Genomic DNA, 23,658 nt, shown 5'->3' on the forward strand with positions numbered 1-23,658 from the left:
TCTCTATTTTAATGCCAGAAAGTTATAGAAGTTCTGTAGGGGAAAACTAACACTAGCCTTCATCAGTGTAGAGCAGAAACAGTTGGAATCTTGTTCTCTTTTCCCTTAAGATCTATTTATGTTATTTTATATGTATGAGTGCTTCTCTCACATGTATATCTATGACCTGTGGAGGTCAGAAGGTGTCAGATCCTCTGGAACTGGAGTTACAAATGGTTGTGAGGCACCATGTGGGTGCTGGGAATTGAGCCCTGGTCTCTCCCCTACAAGAACAAAGTTCTTAATTGCTGAGCCATTTCTCTGGCCCTCTCTTGTTCCTAACTTATATTCTGATGTATGAGCTAGCTTGTTGGAGCCCATTTCCTATAGTGGGTGGGATGCCATGCTCAGCCTTAATGTAGGGAGGAGGGGCTTGGTCCTGCCCCAACTTAATGTGCCAGACTTTGCTGACTCCACCTGGGAGCCCTTACCCTTTGGGAGTGGATGGGGGGGGGGTGGGCTGGAGGGGAGGAGATGGGGGCAAGAGGAATGGTGGGAGGGAGAACTGTGGTTGGAATGTAAAATAAAGAAATTAAAATAAAATTTTAAAAAATGAGAAATTAATTTATGAAAGTTTACTTATGAGACGTTGTTACATTAATAAGATGATGAAAGGTAAGAAAAAGGAATACTTGAAAAATTCCTTCTATTGCAACTTATGGATAGAGAGAGTATTGCTAGCCTCAGGTCTGAAGACGAGCGAACAAGATCTCACCAGGTAATAAGCATAGTAAAGCAATCAGTGCACTCTGTAGAGGACTTTTCTGGCAGAACAGTGCACAAATGCTTTCTTCAATTTTGATTTTTGAAATAGTCTCACACTATTACCCAGGCTGGCCTTGAAACCATAGTGATTCTTGCCTCTGTCATCCCTTTCCCCCAAATTCCACGTGCTTAGATTGCAAGGTTGAACTGCCACACCTGGCATGACCTACTTCCTCCCCTGGTCAAGACTTCACCTTCTCTAAAACCTCAGATCCCTCGTGCAAATACAACTACTCCTCTACTTGTTTTACATACGTGGTCTTTCAAAAAACGTGGGTTACTAAGAGTGGAAAGGGCAGGAGAAACTTATGGGTCCCAAAAGAAGATGAAACAAAACAAAGGAGATACCAGATATTAAGGTAATACAAGATAGTTCAGGGGCAGAAAGGCTATTAAAAAGGAAATTCTTTGAGACATGGTATAGAGAAAACCCAGCAAACACCAGAAACTAGGGCAGCAAGACAAACTCCAGATCTCAGCATTCCAGACACTTCTCAATTCCATTAACAGCTTGGGTTTCAAAATTTCTAATCTCAAATTCAGTTTCATTTTAAGACAGGGTCTCTCTACTTAACTCTTGGATGTCCTGGAATGAACTGTGTTGACCAGGCTGCCCTTAAACTGGCAGAACTCAGCCTGCCTCTACCTCCCAGAGGGCTGGGATTAAAGGTGTGTACCACCAGAGTTCAAATTCAATTTTAGAAACATCTGAACTTGAAACATAACATCACTTTTGACATGTGACACTAAACATTCTTGTAAATAGTAAACACCTCATTTATAGCTATAAAAGACAATATGCTATCATAACAAAGCAGCATGACATTGGCACAAACCAGACACAAAACAGTGGAAGAGAAAAGAAACCCGCACATCTATAACCACCCCATCTATCTATGACAAAATGTCATAAACATTCCTTGAAAAAGCCTCTTTAGCACACAGACCTTTGAAAACGATGTGTCCACATGTAAGAATGAAGCCAGATCCATATCCTGACCAAAAATCAATTCAAAATGGAGCCAAGATATGGAATCATACTAAAAGGCTGGGTGAACTAAAAAAAAACTATAAAAATGAATACTTATATGCACAATGGGATTTTATTAAGCTGTAATGAAGAATGAAAATGATGACTTTTACAAGAAAATGGATGGAACTGGAGATTATAGTGTTAAGTAAAAAAAATCCGACTAAGAATAAACGAATTCTGCATTTTTTTCAGCCATAGAATCTACATTAAATTTACATGAGTGCAAGTGTACCCCCCCCATACATGACATAAAAGGAGAAAGAGCATTATACGAGGAGAGGAAAGGTTCTAAGCTGGAAGAGGTCCATACTGGTAAAGGGCAAATAACTAAGTCTAAGTGTGTGTGTGTGTGTGTGTGTGTGTGTGTGTTTGTGTGTGTGTGTGTGTGAGAGAGAGAGAGAGAGAGAGAGAGAGAAAATGTCACTGTGAATTCTATCATGCTGTACACTAACTATTAAGAATACAATACTAACATCACGAAATAAATTTCATCCAAATTTATTAAACTTGAAGAAATATTTCTCATTTTAATTTTAACTAATGGCTAAAATTATAAATATTAATAAAGTACTACTTAACTCTTTGAGATAGCCCTATGGCAGAGAGTTAGGGATTTTGTGTAGCAGGTTTCACTAACTAGCTGCTATTCACTTACTGTAACTGATCATTAAATAAAACCTACATGCTATTTCCCTTTCTTTAGAGTTACAATTCTCAGCACAATTGCATCCATTTTCTGAGCCACCCAAAAGTTCTCTTTGATAAAGTTGATGGTAGTTATGGAGGATAGAAACTTCAGTCAACAATGGTGAAACACATAGGGAAAGCTGTGGTGACAGTCTGTTTGTGTTTTAACAAATAAAGCTTGCCTCAAGATCAGAGTGCAGAGCTAAACCACTAGAGACCAGGGAGTGGTGGCACACACTTTAATCCCAGCACCAGGAATGCAGACTGTAAGTGATATGGCTGAATGGCTAGGTGGCGCGAGGAATAGAAGGGGAGAGAAGAGAGGAGCTCAATGCAGTCTGAGGTTTAGTGGAGACAGCTGTAGTCTGAGGATGCAGTCAGAGGATGCAGTTTGAGGAGACAGTCTGAAGACAAGATCACCATTTTGGTCTGAGGATTCAGGAGAAGTAAAAGGTCTCTCTAGTGGCTGGCTGCACTGCTTCTCTGATCTTCAGCATTAACCCCTCTATCTGACTCCGGGTTTTATTGAGAACAATGAGAACTCGTGCTACAGGAAGACCTTAATCTTTGAATCCTGATTGGTGAAAATTGTAACTATAACTTGGCAACAAGTGTTTGTGGTTTTTGTGCTTATAAACCGCACTCCTGCCCCTGCTCGTGGCTGTCAGGAAATCAAGGTTCCTGAGTCCTTGTCCTGTAGCTCTGATCAATTAACAACCCAATTATGTGGTGACTTATTAAATGCTTTGGAACCCATAAGTGTTGTCTCTCTCTTTCCTCATGGCACATGGCTGTAACAGTTTATGATATATACACAGTGAACTACCCTACAGTAAAGCAAAAATTTAAAGTCCATATGGATGAATCTTAATATAAAATTAAAAAAAAACAACTTGTGAATGTAACAGGGTATAATATCAACAAAGACCATATTTTGCTGTCAGAATAGTAGCTATAAAGTAGGTAAGAAGGAGATGTTCACAGGAATCACACAGGCAGCTTCCATTGTATTAGTAATATTTCATTTTTGAAGTCATCAAAATGAGTATTTATTATTCTTTGAGATTATTTCTATATTATTTTTATATTATGTCAGAATTTTACATCATACAGTTTTTAAATTTCAGTACCAAAGCTTGCAAACTAAGGCCTTTGGTCCAAATCTAATGAAGAAGTCATCTCATTATAGGGTCCAATTAAAAAATCTAAAATACAAATGAAGGTAAAACTAACTTCTAAGTAACTGAATATAATCATGGATGTAGCTGTAGAAAAATAGTAAGGTTATGACTGTCTTAGTTAGCTTCAGCTGCCAACTTGACATGGCCTAGAGTCATCTGAGGAAACCTCAATTTGAGTTTCTGCCCTGATTTCCCTCAATGATATCCTGGAAGTATAAGCCAAATAAACCCTTTCCTCTTCAAGTCGCTTCTGCAACAGAAAGAAACTAGGACAATGAAGACAGATTAAGTGGTAACAGGAAGAGAATCACACTTAAGCTTTAGAGCACTGCTGACTGAAAGAACATTAATAATATAGGCAAACATTATCAACACATGGCTTCTGAGGGCTTGAGATGTGGATACAGTGACTGATAAGAACATTCACATTTATTTCTAATAACAGTCATATACCTAAGTGCTATCATATTGAGGATGCAGTTTTAGGGTCTCACAAGGTAATTAACAACACCTGTCACCTGAAGCTTAAAATGGAAGTGATTATTGAAGGGAAATGGGGTTGGGGAATTGCCTGTACTTTGGAACACTTAGCCACCAAAGGGAAAGACACATGTGAATAAGAACAAGGACAGGCTACAGATTTGAGAATCAAAGAATTAATTGAAATTGGACTAAATGACGCATCTTTCCAAGAAATAAAATGTAAAGCAAGAGAGGTAGATGTTATGGAACAATGGTCTTGTACCCTATCACTTATATTGTATTGTTTTAATAAATGCTGATGGGCTGAGCTCTCCCGAATCCCATCCCAGCCCTCTTCCAGGCCCTGAATCACCTCAGCCACATTCCTGGCCAGCAAGAGACAGTGATCTTCTAGCAGACATCCATTGGAGGAGGGGTGAGTTGCTCCTGGCCCGAGGACTTCGGCTAGGAGGAATTCAGACTTTCCCCACTCCCCTCGACTTTCTGGTTGCCCTGCAGTGGTGGCTATACCCTGCTGAGCTCTCCCAAATCCCATCCCAGCCCTCATCTAGGTACACCTCCCTCTCTTTCTCCCCTCCCCCTGGGGCCACAAGATCTCCCCACAGCTGCTCCCTTGCGTGCTGGGACGGGGCTGTGAGTGCAACCCGGCACGAGGGAGTGCCTGTGTTTCAATAGACCGCCTGAAGAAAGGTAGACATTCTGTCAGTGAAGTCCCTGCTCAACAAGGGAACCTGACCTGGTACCAGAAGATCCAATATAGAGCAGTTGAAGGAAAAAGATGGGCAGACGCCAAGGCAAGAACTCCTCTAACAATCTAAAAAACAACATGAAATCACCAGATCCCAACGACCCTACAATAGAAGGACTTGAACCTCTTAATTCAGAAGAATTGGAAAAAAATGCCATGATGAAAGCAATAGAGTCCCTTAAACAGGATATGAATAATTCCCTTAAAGAACTGGATGAGAAGTACAACAAAAGGATTGAAGAAATGAGTAAAGAAATGGATGAGAAATATAACAAAAAGTTTGAAGAAATGAGTAAATCCGTGAATGATACACTGGGAAACCAAGAAAAAACAATCAAACAGGTAATGGAAACAGTTCAAGAATTGAAAACTGAAATGGAGGCAATGAAGAAAACACAAAACGAGGGCCGGCTGGATATGGAAAATCTAGGTAAACAAACAGAGACTACAGAATCAAGCATAACCAATAGGATACAAGAGAAGGAAGAACGAATCTCAGAGTCTGAAGATACCATAGAGAAAATAAATGCTCAGATCAAAGAAATCAGCAAATCCAACAAATTCTCATCACAAAACATTCAAGAAATCTGGGACACAATAAAAAAACCAAATCTAAGAATAATAGGGATTGAAGAAGGAGAAGAACTGCAGATCAAAGGCCCAGATAATATATTCAACAAAATTATAGAAGAAAACTTGCCCAACTTAAAGAATGATATTCCTATGAAGGTTCAAGAAGCATACAGAACACCGAATAGACTTGATCAAAAAAAAACATCCCCTCGCCATATAATAATCAAAACACAAAACATACAGATTAAAGAAAGAATATTAAGAGCTGCAAAGGAAAAAGGTCAAGTAACTTATAAAGGTAAACCGATCAGACTTACACCAGACTTCTCTATGGAAACCATGAAAGCCAGAAGGTCCTGGATAGAGGTACTGCAGAAACTAAGAGACCATGGATGCAAACCCAGACTACTATACCCAGCCAAGCTATCATTCACTGTCAATGGAGAAAACAAAATATTCCAGGATAAGAACAAATTTAAACAATTCGTAGCCACAAACCCAGCCTTACAGAAAGTAATAGAAGGAAAATCGCAACCCAAGGAATCCAACATCGCCAACACTGCCTACAATAACTCAGACATCTAGCGACCCTTCACGAGCTTAACTCAAAGAAGGGACACATACAAACTCTATTAAACAAACAAACAAAAAATCATAATAACCGGAGTCAACAACCACTGGTCATTAATACCACTTAATATTAATGGACTCAATTCATCTATAAAAAGGCACAGACTAAGAGATTGGATACAAAAACAGGATCCAACATTCTGCTGTTTACAAGAAACACACCTCAACCACAAAGACAGACATCTACTCAGAGTAAAGGGTTGGGAAAAGGTTTTTCAAGCAAACGGACCTAAGAAACAAGCAGGTGTAACCATTCTAATTTCCAACAAAATTGACTTCAAACTAAAATCAATCAGAAGAGATGGAGACGGACATTTTATACTCATAACAGGAACAATTCACCAGGAGGAAGTCTCAATCCTGAATATCTATGCCCCTAATATAAAGCCTCCTACTTATGTAAAAGAAACACTTCTAGAACTCAAGGCAGTCATCAATCCACAGACACTAATAGTAGGAGACTTCAACACTCCTCTCTCACCAATGGACAGGTCAATCAGACAGAAACCCAGCAGAGAATTAAGAGAATTATTAGAGGTATTGAATCAAATGGACTTAACAGACATCTATAGAACATTCCACCCAAATAGGAAAGAATATACCTTCTTCTCTGCAGCTCATGGAACCTTCTCGAAAATTGACCACATACTCGGTAACAAAGCAAACTTCCACAGATACAAAAAAAATATTAGTAACCACCTGTGTCTTATCAGATCACTACGGATTAAAGTTAGAATTCAACAACAGTGCTACCCCCAGGATGCCAACAAATTCATGGAAGTTGAACAGTCAACTACTGAATCACCCCTGGGTCAAGGAAGAAATAAAGAAAGAAATTAAAGTCTTCCTTGAATTTAACGAAAATAAAGACACAACATACTCAAACCTATGGGACACTATGAAAGCAGTGCTAAGAGGAAAGTTCATAGCACTAAGTGCCCAATTAAAGAAAACGGAGAAAGCGCACATTGGAGACTTAACAGCACACTTGAAAGCTCGAGAAAAAAAAGAAGCTGATACACCCAGGAGGTCTAGAAGACTGGAAATAATCAAACTGAGGGCTGAAATCAACAAAATAGAAACACAGAAAACAATCCAAAGAATCAATGAATCAAAAAGCTGGTTCTTGGAGAAAATCAACAAGATTGACAAACCCTTATCCAAACTAATCAAACGGCAGAGAGAGAACTTGCAAATTAATAAGGTCAGAAATTAAAAGGGGGACATAACCACAGACATAGAGGAAATTCAGAGAATCATTAGATCTTACTACGAAAATTTATATGCCACAAAGTTGGAAAATGTAAAAGAAATGGACATTTTTTTAGATAAATACCATATACCAAAGTTGAACCAAGACCAGGTGAACAATCTAAATAGACCTGTCAGTCGTGAAGAATTAGAAGCTGTTATCAAAAATCTCCCTACCAAAAAAAGTCATGGACCAGATGGTTTCAATGCAGAATTCTACCAGAACTTCCAGGAAGAGCTAATACCTATACTCCTTAATGTATTTCACAATATAGAAACAGAAGAGTCATTGCCAAACTCTTTTTATGAAGCTACAGTTACCCTGATACCAAAACCACACAAAGACACAACCAAGAAAGAGAATTACAGACCAATCTCACTCATGAACACTGACGCAAAAATACTCAATAAAATACTGGCAAACCGAATCCAAGAATACATTAGAAAAATCATCCGTTATGATCAAGTGGGCTTCATCCCAGAGATGCAGGGTTGGTTCAACATACGCAAATCTATCAATGTAATCCATCATATAAATAAACTGAAAGAAAAAAACCATATGATCATTTCATTGGATGCTGAGAAAGCAGTTGACAAAATTCAACACTCCTTTATGATAAGGGTGTTGGAGAGATTGGGTTTACGAGGTCATACCTGAATATAATAAAAGCAATATATAGCAAACCGACAGCTACCATCAAATTGAACGGAGAGAAACTCAAAGCCATTCCACTAAAATCAGGAACACGACAAGGCTGTCCACTCTCTCCATACCTCTTCAATATAGTGCTTGAAGTTCTAGCAATAGCAATAAGACAACATAAAGGAATCAAGGGGATTCGAATTGGAAAGGATGAAGTGAAACTTTTGTTATTTGCAGACGATATGATAGTGTACATAAGCGACCCCAAAAACTCTACCAAAGAACTCCTACAGTTGATAAACACCTTTAGTAATGTGGCAGGATACAAGATCAACTCCAAAAAATCGATTGCCCTCCTATACACAAAGGACAAAGAAGCAGAGAGGGAAATCAGAGAAACATCACCTTTCATGATAGCCACAAATAGCATAAAATATCTTGGGGTAACTCTAACCAAGGAAGTGAAAGACCTATTTGACAAGAACTTTAAGTCCTTGAAGAAAGAAATTGAGGAGGATACCAGAAAATGGAAAGACCTTCCCTGCTCTTGGATTGGGAGAATCAACATAGTAAAAATGGAAATTCTACCAAAAGCAATCTATAGATTCAATGCAATTCCCATCAAAATCCCACCAAACTTCTTCACAGACCTTGAGAGAACAACAATCAAGTTTATATGGCAAAACAAAAAACCCAGGATAGCCAAAACAGTCTTATACAATAAAGGAACTTCTGGAGGCATTACCATCCCTGACTTCAAACTCTATTACAGAGCAACAGTGTTGAAAACAGCTTGGTATTGACATAACAACAGAGAAGTCGACCTATGGAATCGAATAGAAGACCCGGATATTAACCCACAAACTTATGAACACCTGATTTTTGACAAGGGAGCTAAAGGTATACAATGGAAGAAGGATAGCATCTTTAACAAATGGTGCTGGCATAACTGGATGTCAACCTGTAGAAAAATGAAAATAGATCCATATCTATCACCATGCACAAAACTCAGGTCCAAATGGATTAAAGACATCAACATTAATCCGACCACTTTGAACCTGATAGAAGAGAAAGTGGGAAGTAGTCTACAAGATATAGGCACAGGAGACCACTTCCTAAGCAGAACCCCAGGAGTGCAGACAATAAGAGAAACAATGAATAAATGGGATCTACTGAAACTGAGAAGCTTCTTTAAAGGAAAGGACACTGTCAGTAAGACAAAAAGGCTACCTTCCGACTGGGAGAAGATCTTCACAAACCCCTCATCAGACAAAGGTCTGATCTCCAAAATATACAAAGAACTCAAGAAACTAGACACTAAAACCCTAATTAACCCAATTAAAAAATGGGGTACTGATCTGAACAGAGAATTCACAACAGATGAATTTCGAATGGCCAAAAGGCACTTAAGGTCATGCTCAACCTCCTTAGCGATCAGGGAAATGTAAATCAAAACAACTTTGAGATATCATCTTACACCTGTCAGAATAGCCAAACTCAAAAACACCACTGATAGCCTATGCTGGAGAGGATGTGGAATGAGGGGAACACTCATCCATTGTTGGTGGGAATGCAAACTTGTGCAGCCACTGTGGAAATCAGTGTGGAGGTTTCTCAGGAAACTGGGAGTCAACCTCCCTCAGGATCCAGCAATTCCACTCTTGGGAATATACCCTAGAGTTTCCCTAACATACTGCAAAAGCATTTGTTCAACTATGTTCATAGCTGCACTATTTGTAATAGCCAGAACCTGGAAGCAGCCTAGGTGCCCCTCAATAGAAGAATGGTTAAAAAAGGTGTAGAACATATACACATTAGAGTTTTACTCAGCGGTAAAAACCAATGACATCTTGAATTTTGCATGCAAATGAATGGAAATAGAAAACGCTTTACTGAGTGAGGTAAGCCAAACCCAAAAAGAGGAACACGGTATGTATTCACTCATAAGTGGATTCTAACCATAATTAAAAGTCTTTGAGCCTGTTATTCATGATCCTAGAGAAGCTAAATAAGAAGATGAACCTGATGAAGATTATTTAGCTATCCGCCAGGAGGCAGGAAATAGACAAGAGTCCCAGGTAACCTCGGGTGCATGGGGGGGGGTGGGAGGGTTGTTGGAAGGGAAGACGGTTAGAAAGAAGGGAGTAGGGGAGGAATGGGCAAAGCTCGGTGGACCGGGATGGGGGGGGAGGAAGGAAAGATGAATATGGGATCAGGGAAGAATATAGTTCAACTAAGGGAGTCATTTTTGGGATTACAGGAGACTTGATTATATATAGGATCCCAGGTCCAAGAAGAGATCCCCAGATTGTTCTCTGGACAGAGGAGAGGGTGCCTGAACCGGCCTTGGCCCATAACCATACTGATGAATATTTTGCTTATCACCATAGATCCTTCATCTGGAGATGGATGACGATACAGACGGAGACCCACATTGGAGCACCGGACTGAGCCCCCCAAGGTCCAAATGAAGAGCAGAAGGACGAAGAAAATGAAAAAAGAAATAAGGACTGCGAGGGATGCTATCACCCACTGATACAAGGGGACGGATCTAATGAGAGCTTACCAACACCAGTTGGACTGGGACTGAACGAGCACGTGATCCAACCAGATTCTCTGAATGTGGCCGGATTCTCTGAATGTGGCTAGCTCGGAGTCTTTCTGAAAAGCCATTGACAATGACACTGGGACTTGTTTCCTCTGCATATACTGGATTTTGGGGATCCAGTCTGTTTGGATTCTCACCTTCATGGACCTGGAGGGAGGGGGAGGAGCTTGAACTTCCCACAGGGCAGGAAACCCTGTCTGCCCTTAGGGAGGAAGAGGGAGGAGGAGAGGGAGTGGGGGGAGTGGGAGGGTGTTGGGAGGTGGGGCGGAAATGGAAACTTTTATAATTTAATAAAATTACTTTAAAAAAAAAATGCTGATGGCCAATAGCCAGGCAGGAACTGGAGGCGGAGTGTTGAGAACAGAATTCTGGGAAGAGGAAAGATTCAGTCTGCAGTTGTCACAGAGCAAACAAGATGAGAATGCCTCACTGATAAAAGGTATCAAGCTATGTGGCTAACACAGAGAAGAAAAATGGACTAATTTAAGACGTAAGAATTAGTTAATAAGAATCTTGAGCTAACAGGCCAATCAGTTTATAATTAATGTAGATCTCTCCCTCCCTCTCCCTTCCCCTCCCTCCCTCCCTCCCTCCCCCTCTCTCTCTCTCTCTCTCTCTGTCTCTCAGACAGTATTTCTCTGTAGCTTTGGAACGTGTCCTGCAACTGGCTCTTATATACCAGGCTGGCCTCAAACGCACAAAGATCCGCCTGCCTCTGCCTCCCCAGTGCTGGGATTACAGGCGTGTGTCATCACCGCCGGCCTTAATGTAGATATCTGCATGTTTCTTTGAGACTGAATGACTGCGGGACCAGGCTGGACAGAAACTACTGCCAAGAGGCAGAGAGTTAGGCTAGAGATCTGGGGGGGGGGGGGTGGTTTCATGCTAAGTCATCAGTGAACAAACATGACTTTCATTCTAATTCATGAAGCAAACTGACATTAGTAGATGAATCAGAAGTACAACAGCTAGCTATAGTACAGACATCAGAAGAGCTGTAAGTAAAATAAAATAGATGAGCTATATAATCCAAGTGTGACTGAGATCTTGAGTTGATGGTGAGCAAGGAGTGTACACCAATGTTTTCCCTCTTCACTTGACAAACAAGAACAAAGTCTGCAGTAGGATTTGGTGATGCAGACCTGCAATTCTAGTGCTTGGGTGATGGAAGTAGGAGGATCAGGCACTCAATGCCAAACTTAGCTACATAGTGAGTGTCTGAGGCCAAGCTGCACTGCATGAGACCCTACCTCAAAAACAAAATAGTTGCTTATCTTTTAGTCTTTTGCACAATTATCAACCACAACACATCTATTTAATTTTCACTGATGACAAATTTGGTTTGAAAATAAAAACTTGAAGATTATTAAGTTTTTAAATCTTTCATTAGATCAATACATGATGTATTTTCTACTCTTATCCACTTCCTTCTTCACCCAAACCACAAAAAAATATTACACAAGGCTCTGAAAAGAAAAAAAGAAAGCTTGCACACTGTTAAGAGCATGCCATAAACAGTAACATGAAAGAGGACAAGATGCCTCACTTTTCAGTCAGGCTGAGCTGCTTTCTGTACATAAGGCGAGATCAGTGATCTAATTTCCAGAGGCTATCTATAGTTTTTGTTTATTTTAGTTGAAGTTAAAAACAAACAAATGCTCTGCCTAATGTTATACATGCCCAGAGTAAGATATTCAGCAGCTGTTCTAATCAGCACTGGAATAAGGAATAAAGAGTATTCTTTGGGGAACATATGTAAATATTTATGTATCAATGTGATGGGGGAAAAGTATGGGGAAAAACACAGAAAGTTACTAGGCAACAGCACAGGCTATGATGTCAGAGACTTTGATTTACTTCCTTGCTGCTACACTAACAAGACCTCACTGAACCTCTTATATCTGGAAAACTAAGCAAGCATATTAATATCTATTTGGAAAAACTATACAGAAATTAAAACTTTTAAAAGTACCTAGCACACCTAATACAGTGAAGTTTACCATACTACAGTAAGGTACTAATACTAGAGTACCAGATAGTTGCTTCAGTTCTTTTTGGTTTTTCGAGATAGGGTTTTGCTATAGTTTTAGAGCTTGTCCTGGAACTAGCTCTTGTAGACCAGGTTTGGCCTCGAACTCATAGAGATCAGCCTGCCTCTGCCTCCCGAGTGCTGGGATTAAAGGCGTGCACCAACACCGCCCGGCAGTTGCTCCAGTCTTACTCCCAAGTGCTAAGACTCTTTACTCACCTTCCTCTACACACACACACACACACACACACACACACACACGCACACACGCACCTCAAAAATTTAAGACTTGTTAAAAATGTATTGTAATTTCAGTAATGACAGCAAAAAAAATTAGATGAACCTCACTCATTTGCTCTTCACAGGAGCCAAAAGAGAAAGATAACTCAGAATTATCTCTTATTTAATAAATGAAGTCCAAACAGCAAACAGCAAGCCAACTCTCGTCTGGCTGAACAAGCAGGCTTTCTTTGGCTTATCTGGGAGATGCCTTCCTATGCTGTCTTTTCTGATGCTGTCAATATCAGGCCCAATAAGCTTTCTCTAAAGTAATTTTTCCTAAACTATTTCAGCAATGGTAGTTAGTTAGTTAGCTGGTAACACAAAGAAAGCAGCAGCAGAGGTCATGGTAGAGTAACAGAAGTGGCAGAACAGCAGTGACCCAGTGTAGCCAGGACAATGAACAGCTTAAGTGATGGGATAGCTGGCTCCTTGACAGCTCAGGAAAGGCAGAGCTGAACAGTTGGCAGGTTGAGTTGCAGCAATCGCAAAAACAGGGGCCACTGAGAAGGTTCACCAGGTAAAAGGGCTTGCTGGAAAAATTTGGCACAAACCTGATAATCTAAGCTTGATCCTGGAGATCCATGTTTTAAAAGTTGAATGTGGTGGTGCGCATCTGTAATCTTACCACTGTATACGAGGCAGAAACAGGATAATCACCTGGAAGTTGTGGGCCACCTTCTAAAAGTTATTCTCTGGTCTCTACAAGTTTACACGTGTGCTATGAAAGCCACCTCCATGCACACATATACATTTTTTCTCTCTTCACCTCCACATATATACAATAATAAAAAAACAAAAAAATTAAAAACAGATGGAACTGCAAGACTGGTGACTGACAGCAGCAGAGGCAGTATAGATGCATCCCCAAAGGTGGCAAGGTGACAGCTATCATAGCCCAAGAAGTAGCAGAACAGTCTGAAAAGCAGCTGGAACAAGAGGGATAGCAGAAACAGAGCACTGAGGCTGAAGAAGAATGAAACACCAAAGAAGTTGTGAGATTCAGAGTCTTTAGGATGACTGGTCTTAGACTTCCCAAGCCTGGCAGTTAGAACGTTGGTTCCTAAGAAGGACTTTAAAACCCCAACAACTAGGCCTTCCCAGACACAGCAGAGCACTTGTTGCACAAACAGAGGGAATTGAGTTCAAATCCCTAGCCCGTGAGGGAGTAGGGGACACGGAAGGTCACTGAGTTTACTGGCTGCCAGCCTAGTTCCTGGTTCCATGAGAGAACCTGCCTCAAGCAAGTAAGGCAGAAGATACACAACCTTCTCCTCCATGTTCCATGTGAGTACAAAGGTGCACACACACATTTATAAACCAGAAGGGGTTGGGAGTGAAATAAGAGAAGAAAGTACCCTCCCCCATAATCGATGATAGGTATCAAATCCAGGGCATTATGGCATTGTATGTGCTAGAAAAGCACTGTATCTCTTGAGCTATATCCACAATGCAAGAAAAAAATTTAAAAGTTAAAAAAATAGTCAGACATGGAGGAATAATGTAATCCACACCTGTAATCCTGAGACTCCAAATTCCTGAGGCAGGAGAACCTAAAGTTCAATGACAGACATCAAGGTCACTATAGTAAGATCCTACCTCAGCCTACACAAACACACATGCATGCATGCACACACACAAAGAGATGGAGGGAGGGAGGGAGAGAGAGAGATCACTTGTTTGAAGAAAAAAACCCTGAAATAATAGTTGAAATTCACAGGAAATGTTAACTAGAGAAATACAGAAAGAACATCTGAGCAGTGCTGACTACCCCTTTGGACTAGTTCTACAACCTATTTATGATAGAGAATGTGCTACTGAAAAACTTTTTGAACTTGTCTTTGCCTCTTCCATGACTTAGCTCAGTAGCTACCACACTGTGACTATATGCATATGATTAAGTAAATAAACAAATATCCTGCTTCTAAGGCACCTGCAGATACATGTGTATTTGTTTGGTTAAGATTTTATGAGATTCATTATGTAGGCCACGTTGGCCTAGGACTCACTATATATACAAGGATGGCTTCAAATGTAGGGTCCTCTGGACTCAGGGACCCAAGTATTAGGATTATAGCTCCGCAACACTACCCATCTTACTACACACACACACACACACACACACACACACACACACACCCCAAAGATCCTAACTGAGGCCATATTATCATGACATCCATTTATAAAAAGAGACATTTTCCCCCCCAGAAAGTGTATGAGAACTACTGAGAATTCAGTGATAAAAATGTACTAGGTAGCTAAAAGCGTGATTAGTTCGAGTTTTCTAATCCCGCAGGTCATAGAATTACCATGAAAAGAAAACGAGAATTTTCATTGAGAAAGGGTCTTCCTACATAGGCCTAGCTATTCTAAAATTTGCTATGTCTCCCAAGTACTGGATTAAAAGCATGCGCCACCTCACCTGGCAAAACGAATTTATAGAATAAACCTGGTTTATTAAGACCATGTTTTTTTTACCCAGGTGGTGGTTGGTGCACACTTTTAATCCCAGCACAGCAGGCAGATCTCTGTGAGTTCAAGGGCAGTTTGGTGTACTAGAGCTAGTTCCAGGACAGGCTTCAAAGCAACAGAGAAACCCTGTCTCAACACCCCCACCCCCCCGAAAAAAAACCACACATTAAAAAAATAACAACAAAACCATGTTTTTGATGTTTTATGTAGTTTCAATTTTAGTATGTAAGGTATGATTTCTATGGTTGTTTGAAAGAAAATGGCCTCCAAAGGAAGTGGTACCATTAGGAGGTGTAGTTTTGTTGGAGTAGGTATAGTCTTGGAGAAAGTGTGTCCCTGGAGCAGGGTGGGCTTTGAGATCTCCTATGCTCAAGATACTCTTAGTGAAACAGTCTACTTCCTGTGGCCTCCATATCAACACAGCAGCTCCTTCTCCAGCAACATGTCTACCTACACACCGCCATGCTCCCCAAGACTAAACCTCTGAAACTGTAAATTGTCACCTCAATAAAATGTTTTCCTTTATCAGAGTTGCTGTGGTTGTGTATTCTCTTCACAACAATAGAAAGCCTAACTAAGACAATTACTATTTACCTTTTATAAAACTCAGTGCTAAGGACTGAAGCCAGAGTCTTATGCATGTTAGGCAGATGCTCAGTGTGTACCACTGTGCTACACACACTTTACCTGGAATTTTATTTTGCTGCTGCTTAAGCTAATATGTGTCCTTTTAAAAAGTATATACAGAGGGTAATATATTTAGGTTAAGCACAGCATCCCTGATTCCAATAGTTAAAATCCAAAATACTCCAAATTCTGAAGTACTTCTGATCCCACGTATTTCAAATAAAGGATATTCAATTTGTACTTATCAGGTCTGATTTAACAGAAGACACATATAGGGTATACAGAATTACTACTTTCAATTACAACCTATATTAAAGGCTTACATTTTCAGCAAATACATTGTTTGAAATTACAAATAGTATTCTTTAGAGAAACCATGTTAGAATGGGAGTTTGCAGTTGGTCCTTGTAACTTTGTAGGACCTTTAACATTTAGTAGGACCTAAAACAGCTGAAGATCTGGCTCCAATACTTTGGGGGGAGTGGGGAGAGGGGTGGAAGCAGAGTTCCCCTCTAATTCCCTGATCTCATTACTGTAACTTGCATTCTGATCACCAGTAATCATAACAGAATAGTTGGGATGAAAAGGGAATTCTGAGCAATAAACAAACAAGAAAAAAAATTGCAGTATGGTATTTCTTAGTCCAGTGACTTCCTCCAACATTTGTTTTTCCGTGAGGATCCCAGAAAATGCCTTGCCTCTACTTTCAAGAAACGAACTTGTAGTCTCTGGACAGAGTTGATCTCTTTCCCGGAACTAGAGGGAAAGAATGCCCATGTTAGTTGTAGCCCCAATTCTAACTGCTGAGCCCTTAGCAAACAATTCAACATAGCAGTGTTTGCTACACAGTCATAATCATAGATCTGAGGCAGGGGTGGTGGTGCACACCTTTAATCCCAGCACCCAAGAGGTAGATGCAGGAGGATCTTTGAGATGAAGGCCAGCCTGATTTACAGAGTGAGTTTCAGGATAGTCAGGGCTACAGGTCTCAAACAAACAAACAAACAAACAAACAAACAAATCATACATATGAAAAGGATATGTTGAAAATTCAAAAGAAAAGTAGTTTAATGTTTGGGCTCTGAAGAAAAAAAGAAAATGAAATGTAACAGAAAGTGGGTAGTATGTTAAAATGTTTCTCTACTCTTCCACCTTTTTCCTTGACAGCAAAAGTGACAAATACAGGTAGCGCAGCTGGAGAACGTAGTCTGGAGACGCAGCTAGAGTCCATTCTAGCTAGATACTTGGAGGCTCTACATAGCTTAAATATTTTATCGATTCCACTGACTCCAGTCTCAGGAAATCATTCGGAAGCAGTTCTCCAACCAAAGAGTTATTATGTCATATCTTATATACCCATCTTCTACTTTGTACATAAATAATGGCTAAAAACAATACAATCCTTTACTGTGATCTGGGTTTAAATATTTTCTTTTTCTTTCTTTTTGTGGTGTTATGGATAAAACATAGAACCTCACACACATGCCGGGTAATAGCTAAGCTTTAATGTCAGCCCTAAACAGTTTCTTACACAAAAAATCAGCTCAAAGTTACTACCTAATCAGCCAAACAACAGCAAGTACATTCCAATAAAATACAAAATAACTATAATACTATAATTCAATTCCTCATGCCCAATACCTAGTTCACAAGCTGGTTTTATTCTTAACGAAGCAAAATTACCACAAATATAACTGCATTACCTTCATAATGTTAACTAAATCTGTTTGATAGTAGCGGTCCTGATGTGCATTTGCTGCTGCTAGCGTAAGAAGGTAATCATTCCTTGCGTGAGTAGCTTTGGAATTACACTCAGATCGTCGGGCTTTTAACTACAACACAGTAAACAAAAACAATAAATGAATGCAAACTGCAAACGGACATCACACTGTAAAACACACAAGACTACTGCTCTTAGGAGCATGGCAGCACATCTGTAAGCCCAACTCCTGGTAGGTGGAAGCAGGACGTTCTTGACTTTGAGAATAACCTGGACTAAATAAACAAGGCCCTGCCAAGGAAGACGGTATTGGTGATTAATGAATGATATCTCACTAAGAATAAAGAACCAAGTAGAAAAAAAGCCTCAGGTATAGAAAAAGTATTCATTATTACTAAGAAATGAAACATAGCTACATATGGAAGAGTATTATCAAATGGTTTTGTAAATTGGTTTTTTAATTTCATATATGAGCATAGCATCTATGATTTCTGTGTTTCCCCATGTTCCCAGTGTCCCCTCCCAAATTCATGATCTCTTTTTTAATCATATATATATATATACATGTATGCATATAGGTAACATATATATAGCATGCCAAGTGAATACAAATACATTCATTCAGTTTTACTTTTAAATACATCTGGATCCAGGCTGATCACTTGAGATTGTGCAACTTATACAGAAGTTTGTCTCTGGAAGAAATGAATTCTCCCTGTCTTAGCAGCTACTGAAGACCTGTAGCTCTTTATGTAAGAGTGAGACCATGTGAAATTTCCCTTTCTATGCTGATGTCAACTGATGTTGTCATTATGTGCAGGTCTTGTTCAGACATGGGTATATATGTATGTCTAGAAAACACTATGACAGTTAAAGCACCTTAATTATATTTAATATACTTCTGAATCTTTATGGAGAAACTCAAAATATTTTGTTCATTTTATTCAGGTATGAAAATAAATAGGTTTGAAATCAGATACATTACCTTCCAAAGCACTGGTAAACCTAGTAGAGTTAGAAAATAGTTTTTAAGAACTATTTAGAATTTTTGTAACATTTCTTTATTTGTTGGCAATATATGCACACATGCTATGCATGCTTGTCAGAGGATAACACACAACACATAGGAAGTAAGTTCTCTCCTTCCATTTTGTAGGATCTGGAAATTGAACTCAAGTCATCGGGCTTGGCTGAAGATGTCTTTACCTGCTAAGCTAACTCACTATCCCAAACTATTTAAACATGCCTAATATGCCAGAAAAACTGCCTTCTGCTGGGGAGCCTCACAAGAAAGTCACCTCAGCAGCTGACTTTTAGGTATTCAATTTGCAGGCCCACATGAACACTTACTTTCATTTAGTCCAGAAGGTCTGCTAAGGGTTTCTGTCTGAAACAGATTCTGAGCACTTCCTAAAGTTCTTGTACTGTATCTCTAAACTAACTGACAAGGATATAATTGCAGGTACGGATAGACATCTATCCCTAAAGTAGTCTTGAAAAGCAAGCTGTGCCCAAAGTGTCAACAGCTATGTGAAAAATTCCAAGTATTGGGAGAGAGAGAGCTCATGTTTGACTTACTGATCTTAAAATGCTTTTCCAGTGGAGAAATAACCTACCTCCACTACTGATAGATTCAATTGTTTATTTTAAAAGAGGCTTCCCATTTGTGATGTATACTATTCAAATACCCACCTCTGGCCAGGCATAGTGGTGCCATTAATCCCAGCACTCCAGGAAGCAGAGGCAGGCATATTTCATCCAGCGTGGTCTATAAAGAGAGTTCCAGGAAAGCCAAGGCTGCCACACAAAGAACCCAAAACAAAACAAAACAAAAACTCACCTTCACACTTGCTTTCTGTAAACTGACTCTTGATTGAAAAAGACTAAGTTTAGACCTATGATAAAAATAGAAAGGCATACTTAAAAAGATTATAGACTCTACAGTGAGATTAATTTATAACTACTTAATTTAAAATAATTTTTTTTCAAGATACTGTTCTAAAACTAAGTTAAAAGTAGAAAACCAAGAGTGACACTTATTTGCCTTGTACTTAATAAGCTGGAACAAGATCAGACGGCAATCCATAGGCTCTGGGACACCCCGTCCCCAATAAATTATTCACGTTTGCTTGCCAGCCTGTTTTCCTCTTCACTTCTAAAGGTATTCTGAAATGACTAAGACCCTTGGACTCTGCCCTGTATGATTCTGATTCTTCAATTAGTCATATTCCACTCAGTATTGGTACCTTTAATTTTGTGAAAGAAACCATAACCATTAATAGTAAAAATATATTTGCATTTTAAATATGTATGTATATATATGCTTATTTATTTAAGACTAGAGATAACTACATAGAAAAAAGTTAACAGTCAAATGCTAAGTGAATAAGCAAGACTCCCACGACCAGTGATTTTTCTTTCTTTTTTTTTTATTGATTTTTATTGAGCTCTACATTTTTCTCTACTCCCCTCCCTACCTCTCACGTCACCTTCAGGTCTCTCCCAAGGTCCCCATGCTCCCAATTTACTCAGGAGATCTTGTCTTTTTCTACTTCCCATGTAGATTAGATCTATGTAAGTCTCTTTTAGGGTCCTCATTGTTGTCTAGATTCACTGGGATTGTGATTTGTGGGCTGGTTTTCTTTGTTTATGTTTAAAAACCAATTATAAGTGAGTACATGTGATAACTGTTTTTCTGGGACTGGGTTACCTCACTCAATATGATGTTTTCTAGCTATGCATTTGCCTGCAAATTTTATGACGTCATTTTTTTCTGCTGTGTAGTACTCCATTGTGTAAATGTACCACATTTTCCTTATCCCTTCTTCGGTCGAGGGTCATTTAGGTTGTTTACAGCTTCTGGCTATGACAAACAAAGCTGTTATGAACATAGTTGAGCACATGTCCTTGTGGCACAATTGAGTATCCTTTGGATATATACCCAAAAGTAGTATTACTAGTCTTGAGGAAGGTTGTTTCCTAATTTCTGAGAAATTGCAACACTGACATCCAAAGGGGTTGTATCAACTTGCATTCCCACCAGCAATGCAAAAGTGTTCCCTTTTCCCCCACAATCTCTCCAGTATAAGTTGTCATCAGTGTTTTTGATTTTGGCCATTCTTACAGGAGTAAGATGGAATCTCAGAGTTGTTTTGATTTGCATTTCTCTGACGACTAAGGATGCTGAGCATTTCCTTAAGTATCTTTCAGCCATTTTAAATTCCTCTGCTGAGAGTTCACTGTTTAGGTCTGTACTACATTTTTTTTATTGGATTATTTGTTCTTTTGATGACTGATTTTTTTGAGTTCTTTGTATATTTTGGAGATCAGACCTTTGTCTGATGTGAGGTTGGTAAAGATCTTTTCCCATTCTGTAAGCTGTCATTTTGTCTTGTTGACTGTGTTCTTTGCTTTTCAGAAGCTTTTCAGTTTCAGGGGGTCTCATTTATTAATTCTTTTGCTCAGTGTCTGTGCTGCTGAGATTATATTTAGGAAGTGGTCTCCAGTGCCAATGCGTTCAAGTGTACTTCCCACTTTCTCTTCTATAAGGTTCAGTGTGGCTGGCTTTATGTTGAGGTCTTTGATCCATTTGGACTTTAGCTTTGTGCATGGTGATAGATATGGATCTATTTTCATTCTTCTACATGTTGATATCCAGTTATGCCAGCACTATTTGTTAAATATGCTTTCTTTTTTCCATTTGATATTCTTTGCTTCTTTGTCAAAAATCAGGTGTTCAAAAGTGTGTGGATTGATATCCGGGTCTTCTATTTGGTTCCATTGGTCCTCCTGTCTGTTCTTATGCCAATACCAGGCTGTTTTCAGTACTGTAGCTCTGTAGTTACAAACTCTGTAGAGTTTGAAGTCAGGGATTGTGATGCCTCCAGAAGGCATCACAGGATTTATTGTACAGGATTGTTTTGGCTATCCTGAGTTTTCTGCTTTGACATATGAAGCTGAGTACTGTTCTTTCGAGGTCTTTCAAGAATTTTGCTAAGATTTTGATGGGCACTGCTTTCAATCTGTTGATTGCTTTTGGTAAGATTGCCACCAGTGATTTTTCTGAAGTTGCAAAGTTTGTCTTGACTGCAGTGTCATGGTGATTGTCAACAGAGAATCAACACATGTGCTGGAAGCTATGCCTTAATATTAAGTACAGTCAGACCACTTGGGATTGGAAAACAAAGCAGTCAATCTCTGAAGAGTAGCAAAGGCAGACTCTTAATTCTAAGGACAGATGATATCCAGGGACAAACATGCCCTCGCCCTAACCCTTCTCCACTGTTTGTTGTTAAAAAAGGGGGGGGGGAGTCCCCTGCAGGTGATTTAAGTTTGTAGCTAGATCACTTGCCTAGCAGTATGAACTCCTAGGTTCAATCAAAAGCATTAAAACCAACAAAACTTAAGACATTCCTGACTCCGGTTATTTCCTACCTTGTCATATTTATATCCATGGGGTTTGCTTTTATTGACCATATTTCTATTAATTTTGATTCAAAAAACAAAGGCCAGAGGATTTAAGATAAGAAAGTGCCTGTTTAGAATAAGAAAATACTTTCAGTTGTTCTTTTTCTGTAGACATTATCCAGACAGGCTACACTGTACATAGGTATTCCAATCCAAGATTTTAAGTTTCTGACTTTTTCTTTTTTAAAAGATTTATTTATTTTTTTGCTTACAGTTTTCTGTCTGTATGTATGCCTGCAGGCCAGAAGTGGGCACCAGATTTCATTACAGATGGTTGTGAGCCACCATGTGGTTTCTGGGATTTGAACTCAGGACCTCTGGAAGAGCAGTCAGTGCTCTTAACCTGAGTCATCTCTCCAGCCCCAAGTTTCTGACTTCTGTTTCATTTGCTAATCTGCACATATTCCTTGAGTAATACAGTAATATTAGTGACAAAAATAAGACACCAGGCGGTGGTGGTGCATACCTTTAATCTCAGCACTTGGGAGGCAGAGGCAGGTGGATCTCTGTGAGTTCAAGACCAGCCTGGTCTACAAAGTGAGTTCCAGGGCAGCTAGAATTGTTTTGGAGAGAAACCCTGTCTCAAACCACCCCCACCTCAAAAAAAACAAAAAACAACAAAAACAAAAACAAACAAAAAAAAACCAAAACCCCAGTACACGACAGGGTGCTATTCAGATGGCTCAGTGGGTAAAAGTGCTTGCTGTCCAGTCTGATATTACATCCCCAGGAACCATAGTGAAAGAAGAGAGCAAAGTCTTTAGAGTTGTTCTCTGACCTCTATATGTACAATGTGGCATACCTGTGTCCATACATATATGTGCACCTACTCACAAGACAATTAATACAAAAATATAACTTTTGAAGGTATTATCTGGGACTGGGAGATGGCATAATTGGCTAAATGCTTGGCATACAAGTACGAGGACTTGGGTTCAAATACCAATCGAAGCAGAGGCAGGAGAATCCCTAGGGTTTGCTGACTAGCCAGCCTAGCTGATCTCAGTGAGTGCCAGGTTCAATGAGAGCTCTGTCCAAAAAATTAAGGTGGAAGGCAAGTGGGGAAGACAACTGAAACCTACTTTTGATCTCCTCAGTCATTCACAGACATGCATGTGCACTTGCATACATATATACATACATACATTTAAAGAAAGATAGTACCTATCCTCAAAGACAGGTATTACAAAATCTGATGAGCAAATGACCCCCAAAGAAATCATCAATCCTAAACTGTTATAAAGGAGCAAACATTTGACCACCTAGTAAACACACCCATGCCATCATGTTTAACTGGGTCTTCAGAATCTGTACCTCTAAAATGGAGTTTATTGTCTCCTTCAACTGTATCTCTCTTTTCTATGACCTTTCCTACAGTATCTATCACAATCTGTCAAGTTGTCTATCAATATTGTAGTCCAAT

The 23,658-nt window shown here is 39.4% G+C and overlaps 1 protein-coding gene across 4 annotated transcripts in view; it reads right to left on the reverse strand.

Annotated features, from left to right (window-relative positions):
• Positions 1-23,658, reverse strand: part of Fchsd2 (FCH and double SH3 domains 2) — a 231,214-nt gene that overhangs the window by 82,762 nt on the left and 124,794 nt on the right. For all 4 annotated transcript variants that reach the window (XM_087908664.1, XM_087908666.1, XM_087908665.1 and 1 more), the window contains 2 exons: positions 19,609-19,663; positions 17,752-17,880 (listed from right to left, as the gene is read on the reverse strand). In XM_087908664.1, the coding sequence (XP_087764790.1) occupies positions 17,752-17,880; positions 19,609-19,663 (184 nt within the window). The remainder of the gene's footprint in view (positions 1-17,751; positions 17,881-19,608; positions 19,664-23,658) is intronic.

This window comes from Myodes glareolus, chromosome 7 (assembly GCF_982192425.1).
Source record: "Myodes glareolus chromosome 7, mMyoGla1.1, whole genome shotgun sequence".
Classification (NCBI taxonomy): Eukaryota; Metazoa; Chordata; class Mammalia; order Rodentia; family Cricetidae; genus Myodes; species Myodes glareolus.